Source organism: Musca autumnalis, unplaced genomic scaffold, assembly GCF_047663935.1.
Source record: "Musca autumnalis isolate F117 unplaced genomic scaffold, ASM4766393v1 scaffold_1, whole genome shotgun sequence".
Classification (NCBI taxonomy): Eukaryota; Metazoa; Arthropoda; class Insecta; order Diptera; family Muscidae; genus Musca; species Musca autumnalis.
In genome coordinates this window covers 84,242,923-84,261,445 of record NW_027411644.1, presented here as the reverse complement: position 1 = coordinate 84,261,445, position 18,523 = coordinate 84,242,923, and the positions used below count along the sequence as shown (strand labels likewise).

Sequence of the window (18,523 nt, the reverse complement as noted above, 5' to 3'; positions counted from 1 at the left end):
CCAACAGATGCTACTATGGTCTAAGTAAGCAATTTAAAAACAAAGCCACATCTCGTGAAACAAAAATAACACTATACAAAACGCTGATACTACCCGTGATAATGTATGGCTCCGAAGCATGGGTACTTGCGCAAGCAGATAAGGCAGTGCTTGGTGTGTTTGAGAGGAAAATTCTTCGAAAGATCTACGGGCCGATTTGCGTTGACGGTGAATATCGACGTCGTATGAACCACGAGCTATATAAGCTATACAAAGACATGAATATAGTTAAACCTATCGAGATGCAACGATTGCGTTGGCTAGGCCATATCATAAGAATGAGCGATGATGAACCTGCTAAAAAGGCGTATGAATACATGCCACATGGCGGTGCACGCAGAATCGGCAGGCCTAAGCTTCGATGGTGCATACAAGTGGATGAAGAAATGAAAAGGCGCGGTATTCCAAAAAGTCAAGCGAAAAACAGAGAGGAATGGAGATCTTTTCTTAGTTCGGTCTATGGAACAAATGTTCTATAATGGGCCAACTAAGTAAGTAAGTAAACATGAAAACATCTGTGATTCATAAAAAATTACTTCAAAATGCTATTGGGTTTATCTGGGCTTTGCTGTATTCAAAAAACGTGGACTTGATCTAGTCATTCCAAGCACTGAAGTCAATGTTCATGCCATTTTTGCTGTCCCACTTACTAAATTTGTAAATCTAATCAGTAAGAATAATGTTTTCAAAAATTGGACGCAATCGCGGTATTCTTCTTCCAAAACACCCATTAATGGCAGAGGCCACAATTGCAATTGTATTGAGTACCAATACGTTTAATAATCTCTGATATTTAGCGATTTGTTAAAACCCGTTGTTGGGGAGGTCCCCCACACCCTCCATTTTCGGTATTCTCCCACCTTATGAACCTACACACAATTTCATCCAATTCGGTCCAGCCGATTCGGAAGTTTAATTTAGGAAATCATGCCAGTCTTAAAAAACCTACACCGAGTTGCTAGCCAATCGCTTTAGTGACCAATGTACATTTTTTCTATTTATTTAACCATTTTTGAAATTATGTTTTGCCTGATTTCTCAACCGATTTTTTGGAATTTCGGTCAAGGGACATTTAACATTATTTGGGTTGTACTGTATGCCAAAATTTTGGGTTGATCGCGCTTTCCCAATTATTGAAGCCAATGTTTATAGCGTTTTTGTAGTCACGCTTACTAAAACTAATTATATTACCTATAATTATACATTTTTAAAAAATCGGTGCTGACCGCGATATTCCACTTCCAAGATGACCATTCAGGATCATGACAGCTATTAACATAGTACTGCAATAAATTTTTAAACAATACGTTCAAAATTATCTTTGATTTCACGTTTTCTTAAAAAAAATTGTGGGGGGGGGGGTACCCTGGTCACTCCACTGACCAGTATAAAAAATAGCTAAAAACCTATTCTCAGACCTAAAAACTCCACATACAAAATTTCATCGAATTCGGTCCAGCCGTTTCGGAGGAGTTTAATTTCGAACATCATGGCAGTCTCGAAGAATTTTATATATATATATAGATAGATTAATTTTCATAAGCCAATACAAAAAAAACTTCGTTTTCTATGTTTAAAAACATTATCTTGATAACCTGTATATTATTTTCATTAATAGAAAACGTTTTCATGGTAAACTGTATTCACCCTTTTGGTTGAAATACATACTACGTTGACAACATTTAAATACAAATATCTATGAATTCATAATAAACAAAATTGAAAGCTGTTTATAAAAATAATTTTCCAAGGCACAATGTCAATGTGCCATAATTCACATACATTCCCAACAATACACAAATGGACTCATTCCGACAAGGCACTCATTGCCAAAAAGGTGGTCTTTGATTTGCCTTCTCCACAACAAATAATAAACACAACGCCATTTTATTATTTCTCTCTTTTTCTCTCTCTAGGCCAAATAATTTTATATTTGCTGGCAGTTTGCTCAAACAATTTCTGGGTGAAAATATCTTTTCAAATGTGAACACACGGCAAACATGTTTGCCCATTTCGTTATTTGTCACTGTTTGAACAAACAAAATGTGTCAAATATTTGCCTGTAATGTGAACACAAATAAAATTTTGTATGAAATTCACATTTGTTTGGGCAAATATGGGAAAACGAATTTGTACCAAATATTTGCCTAATGTGACCTTACCTTTAGCCTCTGGAAACACAAAATACAAAGTTACAACCGATTATGTTGTCAAATGGGACTAATACATTCAAAATATATTAAAATGACTCGTACTTTATATGGGGCGTTATATGGGGGCTATACCAAAACGTGGACCTATATAAACCAACTTTAGTAAGAATGTTTTTTGGCCTCTGGAGACACAAAATACCAAATTACAACCAATTCGGTGGTAAAATGGGACAAATATCTTAAAAATTCCTTAAAACGACTATGTGTCACGCGTCATTTTGTATGGGGGCTATACGAAAGCGTGGACCTACATAGCCCGCTTTCAATACCAAAAGTCCTACGTACATATAATGGATTTTTCCAAAATTTCATCCACCTACGTCAATCCGTTCGGACGCTAGAGTTATTTCCACCGACGGACGGACGGAGGATTGGGAGGTACTGTTATATAGGGGTTATAATAAAACATGGGCCTATGTTGACAGTTTTTGATGGGAGCTTTTAATGTCAAATAACTTCTAATTCGGTTAAAAAATTTAGCTAGAATCCTCAAAATATCGAAAATCGGTACATAACGTGGGAACTTCAAATGTCATTAACAGCTAGTTCTGAGGTATCTGGGCTATACGAAAATGTGAACTTAAATGAACATTTTTTGTTGACTTTTAAATTCCAAATTACAGGAAGTTCGTCCAAGAAATAAAGCTAAGGTACGGAAAATCGGGAAGTTTGTTTTGTTATATAAGTTCAGTTACACTTAAGAACCCTAAATGTCAAATTATAGCTATATCGGTCTGAAAATGTCGCTAAAAACGTCAAAATACCGTAAATCGGGGGGTACCGTTATATGGGGGCTATACCAAAACGTGGACCTATGTCCACAACTTTTGTTATATAAGTTTATTGATACTTAAGAACCCTAAATGTCAAATTATAGCTACATCGGTTTAATAAAAACGTCAAAATACCGTATATCGGGTGGTACCGTTATATGGGGGCTATACCAAAACGTGGACCTATGTCCACAACTTTTGTTATATATGTTTATTGATACATAAGAACCCTAAATGTCAAATTATAGCTAAATCGGTCTGAAAATGTAGCTACAAACGTCAAAATACCGCAAATCGGGGGGTACCGTTATATAGGGGCTATACCAAAACGTGGACCTATGTCCACAAGTTTTGTTAAATAAGTTTAATAACACTTAAGAACCCTAAATGTCAAAATATATCTAAGTCGGTCTGAAAATTTAGCTAAAACCGTCAAAATACCGTAAATCGGAGGGTACCGTTATATGGGGGCTATACCAAAACGGGGACCTATGTCCACAACTTTTGTTATATAAGTTTGTTGACACTTAAGAACCCTAAATGTTAAATTGTAGCTACATCGGTCTGAAAATGTAGCTAAAAAACGTCAAAATACCGTAAATTTGGGGGGGTACCGTTATATGGGGGCTATACCAAAACGTGGACCTATGTCCACAACTTTTGTTATATAAGTTTATTGATACTTAAGAACCCTAAATGTCAAGTTATAGCTAAATCGGTCTGAAAATGTAGCTAAAAACGTCAAAATACCGCAAAAGGGGGGGGTTCCGTTATATGGGGGCTATACCAAAAAGCGGACCTATGTCCACAAGTTTTGTTATATATGTTTATTGACACTTAAGAACCCTAAATGTCAAATTATAGCCAAATCGGTCTGAAAATGTAGCTGAAAACGTCAAAATACCGTAAATCGGGGGGTACCGTTATATGGGGGCTATACCAAAACGTGTACCGATATATCCCATCTTCGAACCTGATCTTCCGACGGCTAAAAAAATGTTATACCCCAATTTTCAGCGAAATCGGTCAACAAATGCGACCTGTATGTTGCGAACGGACGGACGGACGGACGGACGGACATGCATAAATCGACTCAGAAAGTGATTCTATGTATATCCCTAGAAGGAACTATGGGTCTATCTCGCTTCCTTTTGTATGTTACATACAAATGCACTAACACATAATACCCCTTACCACATAGTGGTGTAGGGTATAAAAACAGGCTGAGCCCGGCTGGGATTTGAACCCACGTCCTTGAAAACATATAAAAAAAAAAATGTTGTCACGGCGTGTTAGCGTTCAAAGCCAAAACTCATAACTTCAAAGGCAGCGCAAAAAAAGCGTTTGTCGTGAAGAAAATACATTTCTGTGGCCAAGTATCTGCGTAAATGTACAAAACACATTTGCATTTGAAAAACGATAAGTTCTAGGACAGAGAAGCCATTACATAGTCGATACGTCTGAAGATTTGCTTTACCACCAATGAAACCAGGTAACGTAATTTGGTGACTATGTGGGTTCGAGTCCTTGGCTTTCCTTTTTCACTTGCAAATAATTTCCGATCATCAAGCTTAACTCTAAACGAGAAAATTAATAAAAAGATATAAATGAACCCTAAGAAAATATTCCGCCAACACTTACCACATTCTTATTGTGAAAGGTACCCTCAATCAGTAGGGCGAGAGGAGAGCAAAAATCATGCAGCTGCGATTCTTTTTGACACACCGAATATTTTAGCGAATCAAATAACTCATTAAATGGTACAAATTCTTGGCGACTAAATTTCTCTGTAACTATATTATGATAACCCATATAGGGGCTGAGGACCTTCAGTAGACGATTTTCGGTGTTGTCCAAAAAGATGACAGGCGACCATAAATTCACTGTCCTTAAATACCGTTGATACTCTTCACGCATTGACATTAATACCGTTACAATTGTTGTACCCTGAGAATGGCCCACATAATGCAGAGACTTTTGCCGGGGATCTGTGATATTCTGCAACATATAATCCATGGTGGCCGCCAAATCGTAATAACCAATTTCATGCCAACTAAAACGCCAAAATCGTCCATCATAAATGCTTAGCTTTCGATGTTTGCGGCCATAGAGATTACCACGAGCATTACCCAACCATACGTCATAACCACGATCTGCCAAAAGGAAGGGAAGGCTATTGTCTGGACCATTCAATATCCAACTATCTGAGGTACCCATCAGACCATGTTCCAATAGCACCATGGGACGTTGTTGCAATGATGAGAAGAGAGGGGTTGTTTTTGCATCATATTTTGGAGAGTCGGGTATACGATATATCCTGATAAAGTAACCATCTTCAGTTTCGACCTCATGCTCTTCACATGGGTAGCCCATTTCAAGAATTCTATCCAACTGAAATAAAAATAAAAGCTAATTAAAATATTATATGGAGCAAAGTTTTGAGAATTATTTGGGTTAAGAACCAAAACTGAGCTGAACGCTGTACAAATAAATTTGTACATATCTTTGGATAGAATTTTGGGCCTGGAAATCCAACAACTAAAAATAAAATTGTACAAATAATTTTAACATACTTTTGATTAACATTGAAGGGCTGAAAATCCGATGCTTTCGAGTAAATGAGCAACACATTAAAATCGACTTATCGAACATCGACTAGCGTATCCCTAAGACGGGCCATGTGACACAGCAGTCATGCGGGCTACTAACCTATCAAAGATCTTCCATATGGTCCCATGTCCGACGGTTCGAGGAGATGAAGCGGTGCCCGGACATAACTCCCAAAATTCGTTGGGAGTTATGACCGTGAAGCAAAGCAGACATAACACCCAAAAAAACGCGGACATAACTCCCAACGATTTTTTTTTTTAATTTCAAAATTATTTCTTTGCTTAATTTTAAAATTTATAGTTAAAAACATTTTTTAAAAAAATGTAGAGTAGAAGTTAGAATGTAAACAGAGTTGTAAACTATTTGTTGAGAAAATCGGGTGATTTTTTCAAAAATATTTAAGCCAGCGGCACTTTTTGTTTTCCAGAATTTTTTTACAAAAACTTTTTATCTTCTTAAATTGTGAAAATATTTTTGTAAAAAATCGAGCGATTTTTCAAGTATATTTTCGCCTGTGGCGCTTTTTATACCCTCCACCATTGGATGGGGATATATAAGGTTGGTCACTCATTTTGTAACTACTCGAAACAATCATTGTAGACCCCACAAAGTATATATATTCTTGATCAGCGTGCAATTCTACATCGATATAGCCATGTCCGTCCGTCTGTGAAAATCACTCTAGCGTCAGAACGGATTGACGTAGGTGGATGAAATTTTGGGAAAATCTATTATATGTACGTAGGGCTTTTGGTATTGAAAGCGGGCTATGTACGTCCACGCGGGCTATGTAGGTCCACGCTGATCTCAACAATGATTCTCATAACAAATTTCATTTATCGATTCACTCAATACCAGTGCTTCAATATTTAGTATTATTTAATACTTCTAGTACACTTATTGTACGACCACCTCTAACAATGAACCTGACAAATAAATAATTAATCGGAATTCCACTTCTATTCCTTAGCCCAATACCAAACTTATTGCAAAAACTTACTTTTCACACACTAATTATATAGTTCCAGCTTCAATGCTACACCCAACGTCAAATTTAATGCCATTCAATACACATCCTATTTGTCAAAAAATCAGCAAGCCCTCAGCCTAATTTCAGAATTTGTATGCATTTCAAAAATCCTTATCTAAACACCAACACAAACCCTCATACAACAATTCGAAATTCACCAAACTGGTACCAAATTTAGTACTTATAATGTGTATAAGTTTCAAAAATTACTTCCTTATATCCAAAACTATATCCAAACCACAATTTAGTATTTTTCGTATACATAATTTCCAAAACTTCCTCTCTATCTCCACTATAAACCCCAACTGCTATACTAATCCCGAATTTCACAATTTCAGCCCTACCCGTTTTCACTATAACAATTTGAACCAAATTCTGCGCCAGTTTCATTTAATTGAATTAAATGGGCTATTATGATCATTTAGTTATTTTCGTACACTTATTGTACGTATATCCACAACCACATTCCATTCCATTCTAAACAAAAAAAAAAACAACATTGTTCCACAACATCCCATACGGGACAAGGGAGACTTCTCTCATATCAATGAGTGCACCCCGATTCATATTTAGCTCAATGATATGGGACCTACTGTTTATCGCCGAGTCCGAACGGCGTGTCCTAAGACACCACTTGTAGAGAAGTTTTTCAAGGCTTAAATACTCAGGAAATGTCGCCAACATTACTGAGGGGTATTTTGCCACCGTTGAAAAATGTTTGGTGTTGCCTGGCCGGGGAATCGAACCATCGACCTTCTGCGTGCAAGGCGGGCGTGCATACCATTGCACCACGGTGGTACCCATTCCATTCCATTCCATTCTATAATACCAAATTTCCGAATTCCAGCTCTATTCATAATACAATTAATACTTTTCGTATGAAATTACGAATTTTAATTACTATCTCCAACAGTAATTCCGAATTTTTAAGGATTCCACCTCTATCCGTTCACTCAAATCTACATTGCACCAAATTTAGTACCATTTTATACCGTATTTAGTACCATTTAGTACTTTTCGCACACATAGGTACGAATTTACAAAAACACCTCAAACCTACACTCCAACAGTAATTTCAAATATCAGGATTCCAGCTCTATCCGTTCACCCAAATCCAAATTGAACCAAACATTAGTACTCATCGTACCGATAATTGTACCAAATTTAGTACTTTACGTACCCATAAGTAGGAATTTTCAAAACTTCCTCAATCTTACACTCCAACAGAAATCTTAATTCCACTTTTAAGGATTCCTGCCCTTTCCTTTCACCCAAATCTTAATTGTACCAAATTTAGTACCATTTAGTACTTTTCGTTCCCATAAGTACGAGTTTCCAAAAGTACCTCAATCCTACACTCCAAAAGTAATTTAATTCCAAATTTCAAGATTATTTGTTATTTATTATAATATCAGAATTCCAGCTCTATCTGTTCACCCAAATCCGAATTGTATTAAATTTAGTACTTTCCACACCAATAAGTACGAATTTCCAAAATTTCATCAATCCCTAACTCCATCAGTAATCTTAAATCCAAATTTCAATCCTATACTCGAACAGTAATCTTAATTCCACTTTTCAGGATTCCGGCCCTATCCGTTTAACCATATCTTAATTGTACCAAATTTAGTACCGTTTACTACTTTCCGTACCCATAAGTACGAATTTCCAAAACTATCTCAATACTACACTCCAAAAGTAATTTAATTCCAAGTTTCAGAATTCCATCTCTATCCGGTCACCCAAATCCAATTTGTACCAAATTTAGTACCATTTAGTACTTTTCGTACCCTATTTCGTATTTCCAAAACTTCTCCAATTCTTCACTCCACCATCAATCTTAATTCCAGGTTTCCAAGTCCATCCGGTCACCCAAATCCAAATTGTACCAAATTTAGTACCATTTAGTACTTCTCATACAAAAAAGTATGCATTTCCAAGACTACCCCCATATCTCAATCCTACACTTCAACGGTAATCTAAATTCCAAATTTCAGGTTTTCAGCTCTGTCCGTTCACCCAAATCCAAATCGTACCAAATTTAGTACCATTTAGTACTTCTCGTACACATAAGTACGAACTTCCAAAACCATTTCCTTATAATAACACCACTTCCCAAACTTGATTCCCATACCAAATTCCAAGTTTCTAGCTAAATCCGTTCAAAATATACAATTGGTACTAAATTTAGTACTTATCGTACACTTAGAGGTCGAATTTCCAAAAACCCTTTTGGTACATCTTTCTAACTCTCCATCAGTGACCCTCTTTCCAAATTTCAGAATTCTAGCTCTTCCCGTTTGCCTAATACACAGGGTACCCTATTTAGTACCTTTTAGTACTTTTCGTACCCTTCTAGTTCGAATTTCCATAAATCCAGCCTTATCTCACCCCTACACACCAACAGCAACCCACAGTCAAAATGTCAACTTTCTAGCTTCAGCGGTTTCGTCTGGGCGATGATATGTCAGTCACTTACTCACTCACTCACTGAGCTTTTATATATATAAGCTTTGTTCCCGTACTTTTCAATAGTAAAACTCGTAAAAGAGAGAAAGAGAGAAAAATTGATGTCACCCAAAAGTTTTTTCAAAAAGTTCGGGAACGCAAAAATGGGAAAAAACTTCAAAAAAGCTGGAACAAATGTCAAAGTCGGCGTACCAGCCAATCAGACGCCGCCATCCATGTTACCATTTTTTACACGCTCAAATTTATCGAGTAAAAAGTTTTTAAAGAGAGCGTCATTCAGCGCCATTTTTGTTTAAAGAGAAGTGAACATTTTACAATCTTTTTTGTGTACGGAACGGGTTTTCGGGTAAAATGTGTAAAAGTCGTAAAAATTTTAAAAACTTTTTAGTTCTGGAACACAGCTATAGATAACATAGGTAATAATAGGATCAAGTGTGTCTAATGAAAGGAGCTTACACCTGGGAAGTTTTTGCCGATTCTGAAACTATAATGTTCATAGAGAGATGAGCGCTTTTTAAATAAATCGCGGTCAAAGTTCACATTTTTAAACTAAACTAAAGAAAATGTTATAGCAATGAAAATTCTCTACAAGATTGTCATTTATGACGTTTTCGTAGGTTTTACCGTTTTTGAGACATAGAAGATCAAATTGGGACAATTCACTGACTGTATCGTCTCCTTATAAAATAATGTCATGACTGCAATATCCCAACTTAACCTAGGAAACCCTAGGAAAAAATTACGAAATGTGAAATGAACTATCTATATCTCAAAAAATAGTAAATCATAGGAACAAAACATAAAGGTCACTCCTCTAGAGAATTTTCACTGCTACAACATTTTCTTTAGTTCCATTTTAATAGGACTTGCCGTTTCCAAGCAACGTCGTAAAAAACCTAAAAATGTGAACTTCGACCGCGATTTATTTAAAACTCCGTCCAGCGATTTTTTCTTCCCAGGTGTAAAGGCCTGCGTACATAAGCTGCCTCGCCTGGTTGCCTTGCTTGCTTCTGATAAAAGAATAAAAAAGAAAAGGGCAACCCAGTTCGAAATTTGCTCGGCCTCCTTTATTCTTTTATTTTTATTATGTCAAAAATGAAGCAGGAAAGCAAGGCAACCAGGCAAAGCAGCTTATGTACGCAGGCCTTAAGTGATTTTTATTTAAAGTTAGTTAAGGCTCACCGTACATGACATTGTTTTATAAGGAGGCGATACAATCAGTATCAATTTGAACTTCTATATCTCAAAAATGGTAAAACCTACGGAAATATCATAACAGGCAATCTTGTAGGGAATTGTCACTGCTACAACATTTTCTTTAGTTCTATTCTGATATGGCTTGCGATTTCCCAGCAAAATCCTGAAATCATGTTTTTGCTTTTTTATTTTTCTCATTGTAGTTTCAGAATTCGCAAAAACTTCCCAGGTGTAGGCTCCTTTCATTTAAAGCTGGTTCAAGAGCACCGTGTCTATCAAACAGGCAATCGCCCAGCAAGTAATTTATCCCGGGATGCCTAACAACAACGAACACTGCATCTAATATCACAAGTGGATGTTCAGGGCCCCGAAAACGCATCGTTCCTGCAATTCAATTGCAACGTTCTCCGCAACAAGGTCAGCGAAATTGTAGATTTCATGAGTCGACAAAACATCATGGCAACATCATCCAGCAAAAAAAACATAGTTCACCGTCACCTATAGCTTGCTTTTAGAGGGCAATAACCGTCTGGTGCTAGGGGACTTCAATGCCTACCATGAGCTTTGGCATTCCGTCTAGGTATGACCAGATGTGTTTAGTGAAAACCGAGCAAATTGATAGCTTCACGTTTTGCACGGTGAATGAAGACGCTCCTACGAGAATAAGATGATATTGCCACAGCTTGCCAGATATCACTATTGTGACACCAGGTGTGATAAATGACGTATCCTGGGAACCCGACATTTCATCCGCCTCAACCCAACTTCATAACCTCTGGACGCCGTACTTTTCTGAACCATGGCAAAGCTGATTGGCAAGATTTCAGAGAATTTACCAATCACCACAGAGACAAATTTCCGGGACATCATCACTGCAACAACCGGTCGCTATATCGCTGCTGGCCGAATACCCGAAATTAGACCAAATTTACGAGCAAAGGCAACGAAACTAGCTACTGAGAGTGATGTTTCGTCGTACGAAGCCTGAAGACCCAACAGTTAGACAACTTACTCTTGAAGCGATGTTACAAAAACGCGTAATCATCCAAAACGTTGAGCCCACACGGAATATCAATGACAATGATTAAGTAACTGGACGAACCGGGGTTGAGTATTTAACAAGTGTCCTCAATCTATCGTTAGCCGCCAATATTTGACCAGAAGCCAGGAAAGTCGGCAAGATGGTCCCGCTACACGGTACTCTTGAACCAACTTTAAATGAAAGGTGCTTACACCTGGAAAGTTTTTGCGGATTCAAATTGACATTTTTAAGGGTTTTTAGGTTTTCACTATTTTGCTTGGAAACCGCATGTCCTATCGCAATGGGACTGAAGAAAATGTTGTAGCTATAAAATTCTCTACAAGATTGTCTTTTATGACATCTTCGTAGTTTTTACCCTTATTCAGATATAGAAATTCTAATTAGGACAATAGATTGACTGTATCGCCTCCTTATATTCACGGTGTGCCTTAATCAAATTTAAATGGAAGGTGCTTACACCTGGGAAGTTTTTGCAGATTCTGAAACTACAATGCTCATAGATGAGAAATATCAAGAAACAAAAAAATCGCCGAAGGGATTTTCAAATAAATCGCTACTTAAGTTCACATTTTTAGGTGTTCTTTAGGTTTTTACGATTTTGCTTGGAAGTCGCGTGTCCTATGTAAATGGACCTAAAGAAAATGTTGTAGCTGTGAAAATTTTACACAAGATTGACCTTTATGATATTTTCGTAGGTCTTACCGTTTTTGTGATATAGAAGTTCAAATTGAGACAATGCGCTGGCTGTATCGCCTCCTTATAAAACAATATCATGCTCAGTGCGCCTTAACTAACTTTTGATGAAAACCGCTTACACACGGGAAGATTTCGCGGATTCTGAAACAGCAATGTTCATACATAAGAAAAATAAAAAAAAAACAGAAAAAATCGCCGAAGGGATTTTTAAATAAATCGCAATCAAAATTCACAATTTTAGGGGTTTTTTAGGTTTTCACGATTTTGCTTGGAAACCGCACGTCGTATCGAAATTAGTCTAAATAAAATGTTGTAGCTGTGAAAATTCTCTACAAAATTGACCTTTAGGTTTTTTCGTAGGTTTTACCATTTTAGAGATATAGAGGTTCAGTTCAAACTTTTAGGTTTTTATCTTAAGTCTTCAAGATTTTGCTTGGTAACCGCAAGTCATATCAAAATGGGACTAAAGAAAATGTTAAATCTATGAAATTTCTCTACAAGATTGGGTGATTTATTTTTTCCTAGGTTGTACCATTTTCCAGATATAAAAGTTTAATTTGGGAAATTGCAGTAATGACATTGTTTTATAAGGATGCGATACAGTCAGTGCATTGTCTCAACTTGAACTTCTGTATCTCAAAAACGGTAAAACCTACGAAAATATTATAAAAGTCAGTCTTGTGGAGAATTTTCACAGCAACAACATTTTCCTTAGGCCCATTTACATAGGACTCGCGGTTTCCAAACAAAATCGTGAAAACCTAAAGAACCCCTAAAAATGTGAACTTAAATCGCGATTTATTTTAAAATCCCTCCGGCGATTTTTTTTGTTTCTTGATATTTCTCATCTATGAGCATTGTAGTTTCAGAATCTGCAAAAACTTCCCAGGTGCACCATAACTAACTTTAACTGAAAACCGCTTACTCCAGGGAAGTTTCTGCGGATTCTGAAACAGCAATGTTTATAGATGAGAAAAATCAAAAACAAGACAAAATCGCTGGATGGATTGTTTAATAAATCGGGATCAAAGTTCACATTTTTAGGTTTTCACGATTTTGCTTGGAAACCGCAAGTCCTATCGAAATGGGACTAAAGAAAATGTCATAGCGGTGAAAATTCTGTACAAGATTGACTGATTGATATTTTCCTAGGTTTTTCCATTTTTGAGATATAGAGGTTCACATCAAATTTCAGATTTTTTTCTTAGGTCTTCAGGATTTAGCTTGAAAACTTCCTTTTCCCCTCTGGGATGTTTGTGAAACAATTATTATATTATTATAATTTATGCTTGGTGTGATACGGTACCAGAATTCACAAAGTTATTTCTTACAATAAGTTTATTTCTTCCATAAAGAAATTTTAATTTGTGGAAAGGTAATTCCCAGGGGTAAAGGTGTAGGGTATTACATGGTCGGCCCCGTCCGACTATACCATAGCTATAGTCTTGTTACTTGTTTTTTCCTAGGTTGTACCATTTGTGAGATATATATGTTTAAGTTGGGAAATTGCAGTCATGACATTGTTTTATAAGGAGGTGATACAGTCAATCAATTGTCCTAATTTGTACTTCTATATCTCAATAACGGCAAAACTACGAAGATATCATAAAAGTCAATATTGTGGAGAATTTTCATAGCTACAATATTTTCTTCAGTCCCATTGCGATAGGACTAGTGGTTTCCAACAAAAAAATCGTGAAAAAATAAAAACCCCTTAAAAAAATAAAAAATGTCAAGCGCCCCGGCGATTTTTTTGTTTTTTAATTTTTTTCATCAATGAACATTGTAAATTCAGAATCCGCAAAAATTTCCCAGGTGTAAGCTCCTTCCATTTAAATTTGATTCTAGAGCACCGTGGCTACTGAAGCCAGGTCTTAATTTGCCCAAGATCAACATATATTCCGGAATGTATAGCACTACAACAGCATTATACACCATATCCACACATATCACATATCAGTAGAGGACTGAACCAGAACAGGCCGTGCTACCGAACAATCATGGTGGCTCTTGACCTAACGAAGGCATTCGGTACCGTCAACCATTCCATACCGAAAACCAGCCGTGTTTGAAACGTTGGATAATCACCTATATGTGCGGACGCTAAGTCCACTGCCACACTGTTCAACACTTGGACGGCTGAAATGAGATTTCCACTGAACATATTAGTTCGATAGTGTCCCAAACCGACCACCAATTATCCCAACATTTTGCGAGTAATGTTCGATAAGATGTTTAAGTCGTCCGAGCAAGTCACAGCTATTTGCGATAAAATGAGAAGTAGGAACAATGTCCTCAATTCGCTAGCCTGCAGCACTCACAAAGAAACCTTGTTGACCTCTTAAAAAGCAATAGACCGATCTGTGGTAAGCTATATATGTAGCACCAGTGTGGTATACACATTTTAGCGCTACGCTATGACACCAGTCGATCATCTTCATGAGGAGACGAAGGTTTTAGCGGTGCATCAACACAGCAGGATATTGTCGATACAGTACCTGATTGGGTGTTATCGCAGTGAGCAACCCTGTCACAATCTAGTGGACAAGCTTCCTCCACCCAGGTACACCGGGAGAGAACTTTATGATATAGAGAGAGAAAGGTCCAAACGAACAAATGAGAACCTCTAGACCTACGATCCGATCAGACAGTCGTGCAGGCAGTATGGAGATACAGTGTGAATGCGGTATTGGACCCGAATTGATACCAATATACCCAACACAAGTCCTGCACTTGGATTGGGGCCACACGACACGTCGCATTTGTTTAGCTGTCCAGCTAAACCCAGTCACCTGTCTCCTGATTCTTTATGGACCCAACCAGTCCAGGTTTCAGAAATTTTCTGCCTGGATGCAGAGGAACCTGAACCAGATAACTGAAATACACTAACGAATATAATTGCGTTGCTACAACAACAACAAAAATGTCCACGTTTCAATCCATAAACAGCGGGTTCTTTCGTACTGGATTGACCCGAAACCATAGTGTTTCGGCCAGCGGCTGCCGACCCAACATCAAATCTATGCTTATATAATGCTCATATAACGTTACCTTCCGATTTGAGGTTTTTTATTCCCTCCACCATATAATGGACGGTACATTCAGTTTGTTTTCTGTTTATAACGCACTGAAATAATGATTTGTATGCATATTCTTGATCTGGACAAAATTCTGAGTCAATCTAGTCATGTCATATTTCTAGTCTAGTCAATAATTTGAGCTAGAACGCTTTATTTTTGCAACCACGCTTTTCATAGGCCGGACAATTCGAATGAGGTATATCGGCATTGGTACCTCCCGATTTTCGGTATTTTGAGGATTTAAGCTAAAAATTTTAACCGTATTAGTTTTATTATTGTATTAAGAGTTCCAGGTTTTGGTATAGCATCCATATAACGGTATCTTCCGATTTTCGGTATAATATATAATAGTTGTTTCACAAACATACCAGAGGGGTTGAGGGAGACTTCTCTCGTATCAATGAGTGCACCCCGATTCATGATATGGGACCTACTTTTTATTGCTGAGTCCGAACGGAGTGTCTTAAGACACCGTTTTTCACGGCTCAAATACTCAGGAAATGTCGCCAACATTACACTGAGGGGTATTTTGCAACTGTTGAAAATGAGATGTTATCTGATCTGGGAATCGAACTCCGGACCCTTAGCGTGCATGACGGATGTGTATACCATTGCACCACGTTGGCAATTTTCGGTATATTCAGGGTTTTACCTACATACATTTTTTGATTGAACTACTCTAAATATTCCTTGCAATCACGCTATAGGGGGAATATACCAAGTCCCCATATAGGTCACTCCCGATTTTCGGCATTTTGGGGATTTTAGTTACATTTTTTGCCCGAACTAGCTGCAATTTGATATTTGAGGTTCCCAGTGGTCAAAAAATGTCTCCACCAAATATTTTTAGCATAGGTTCATGTTTTGGATTTTCGGATTTTAGGTATTTTGAAGATTTTAGCTGCATTTCTTGTCCGAACTAGCTGCAATTTGATATTTGAAGTACCCAGTAGTCACAAAACATATACACCAAAAATTGTCAACATAGGTCCACGTTTTTGTATGGCCCGCATATTACGGTACTTCCCGATTTTACGTATTCTGAGGATTTGACTAAATTCTTTGTCACAAAACTTCTCCACCCAGGGACGTAGCCAGGATTTCATTTCGGGGGGGGCCCACCTGACCAAAATTTTTAAAGTTAATGTTAGCGAAAATTTATTATTTAGCAATGATTTAAACTTTATTTTAGGCTTATTTTACTGATGAAATAATTTTCATTATTATTTTTTAATTAAAATGGCGTAAGATTTCTTGGCCAATTTACCCTTGTTTCAAGCTTAAATTTTCCACACCAGAGTATGGTCAATTTTTCAAGTTCGGAAGTTCAGGTGTCTAATTGTTTTTATTGTCATAAAGAAACCAACTATCGTTATTTCCCTAAAGATATTTTGGTGTCTAATCGTAGATCTTATCAAAAAGAATTTCTGAAGGCCGATAGTGGTTTTCTTGATAAAAAAAAAAATATGCTGAGCAATAGTGAGTCTATCAATCATGAAATTCTAGCACCTAATCGCGGGTATGTAAATGACGAATTCTATTGTTCAATCGTGCATGCGAATAGACTGTTTTGGCGTCCAATCGTCGGACTTCTCTTATAGAAATTCTGGTTTCCGATCGTGGATCTTCTCATAAATTGATCAGGAACTAGGAAAACTCTGGCAACCAGTCTTGAATTCTTTTAAAATGAAATTCTGGCGTCCAATCCAAGATCAATACATGTATACATTCTTTTAGCAAAAATCCATGAACAAAATGTTTCCCAATCTACATTTTTTATACTCTCAGCCTTTAGTCAAAATAAACCTCATCGAAATAATGGTTTTAGCGCCAAAGTGTGTTTGGAAGAAATCTGTTTCAGAAAACTTGAAGTCGACTTGGCTATGTTCGTCCGTCTTGGTGGAGGACACGATGATTCTCGAACAGATCGGTCCAAAATTTGGCCTTCGTTTTATTTTGTACAAATTTTGATCAACTTCGAAGATGGACCATATCAATCCATTCTTTCGGTAACCTTCCACAGAGTACTTCAAAAATGTTCAGAGATGTGCAGTTTAAGACCTCTCTCGACAATAAATAAGTGGATAAGTGTAAGCTGAAGACCTAAGTAGTCATGGTTTCACTTCCTTTTAATAATTTAGTTATAAGTAAAAATATGATATAAATAAATTAATAAATAAAAAGACATCTCTGGAAACGCTTTCCTTTTTTTGCAACAAGTGTTCTCGGGGCCACTATTACTACAGTACAAGTTTTTCAGGGGCATGTCCATACTTTCAGAGAAAATGGCCCGAAAGCTGTAAAGAACACCTACGGCCGTCATGTGTAGTGACTGGTGCGCACGACAACTTTCGAACCTTATACTGCGGTACATCCTTCAAAAACCATCAAAATAATTGTTAAATGCAGTTTAAGGTCTGTTCGAGGATTGTAGTTCAGAATCTGTAGTTTCAGAATCTGCAAAAACTTCCCAGGTGCACCATAACTAACTTTAACTGAAAACCGCTTACTCCAGGGAAGTTTTTGCGGATTCTGAAACAGCAATGTTTATAGATGAGAAAAATCAAAAACAAGACAAAATCGCTGGATGGATTGTTTAATAAATCGGGATCAAAGTTCACATTTTTAGGTTTTCACGATTTTGCTTGGAAACCGCAAGTCCTATCGAAATGGGACTAAAGAAAATGTCATAGCGGTGAAAATTCTGTACAAGATTGACTGATTGATATTTTCCTAGGTTTTTCCATTTTTGAGATATAGAGGTTCACATCAAATTTCAGATTTTTTTCTTAGGTCTTCAGGATTTAGCTTGAAAACTTCCTTTTCCCCTCTGGGATGTTTGTGAAACAATTATTATATTATTATAATTTATGCTTGGTGTGATACGGTACCAGAATTCACAAAGTTATTTCTTACAATAAGTTTATTTCTTCCATAAAGAAATTTTAATTTGTGGAAAGGTAATTCCCAGGGGTAAAGGTGTAGGGTATTACATGGTCGGCCCCGTCCGACTATACCATAGCTATAGTCTTGTTACTTGTTTTTTCCTAGGTTGTACCATTTGTGAGATATATATGTTTAAGTTGGGAAATTGCAGTCATGACATTGTTTTATAAGGAGGTGATACAGTCAATCAATTGTCCTAATTTGTACTTCTATATCTCAATAACGGCAAAACTACGAAGATATCATAAAAGTCAATATTGTGGAGAATTTTCATAGCTACAATATTTTCTTCAGTCCCATTGCGATAGGACTAGTGGTTTCCAACAAAAAAATCGTGAAAAAATAAAAACCCCTTAAAAAAATAAAAAATGTCAAGCGCCCCGGCGATTTTTTTGTTTTTTAATTTTTTTCATCAATGAACATTGTAA

The 18,523-nt window shown here is 36.9% G+C and overlaps 1 protein-coding gene across 1 annotated transcript in view; it reads right to left on the bottom strand.

The window, feature by feature from the left end:
• Positions 1–18,523, bottom strand: part of LOC141392923 (lipase 3-like) — a 34,473-nt gene that overhangs the window by 4,029 nt on the left and 11,921 nt on the right. Inside the window, exon 2 of the mRNA XM_073965918.1 lies at positions 4,667–5,416. Coding sequence (XP_073822019.1) covers positions 4,667–5,416 — 750 coding nt within the window. The remainder of the gene's footprint in view (positions 1–4,666; positions 5,417–18,523) is intronic.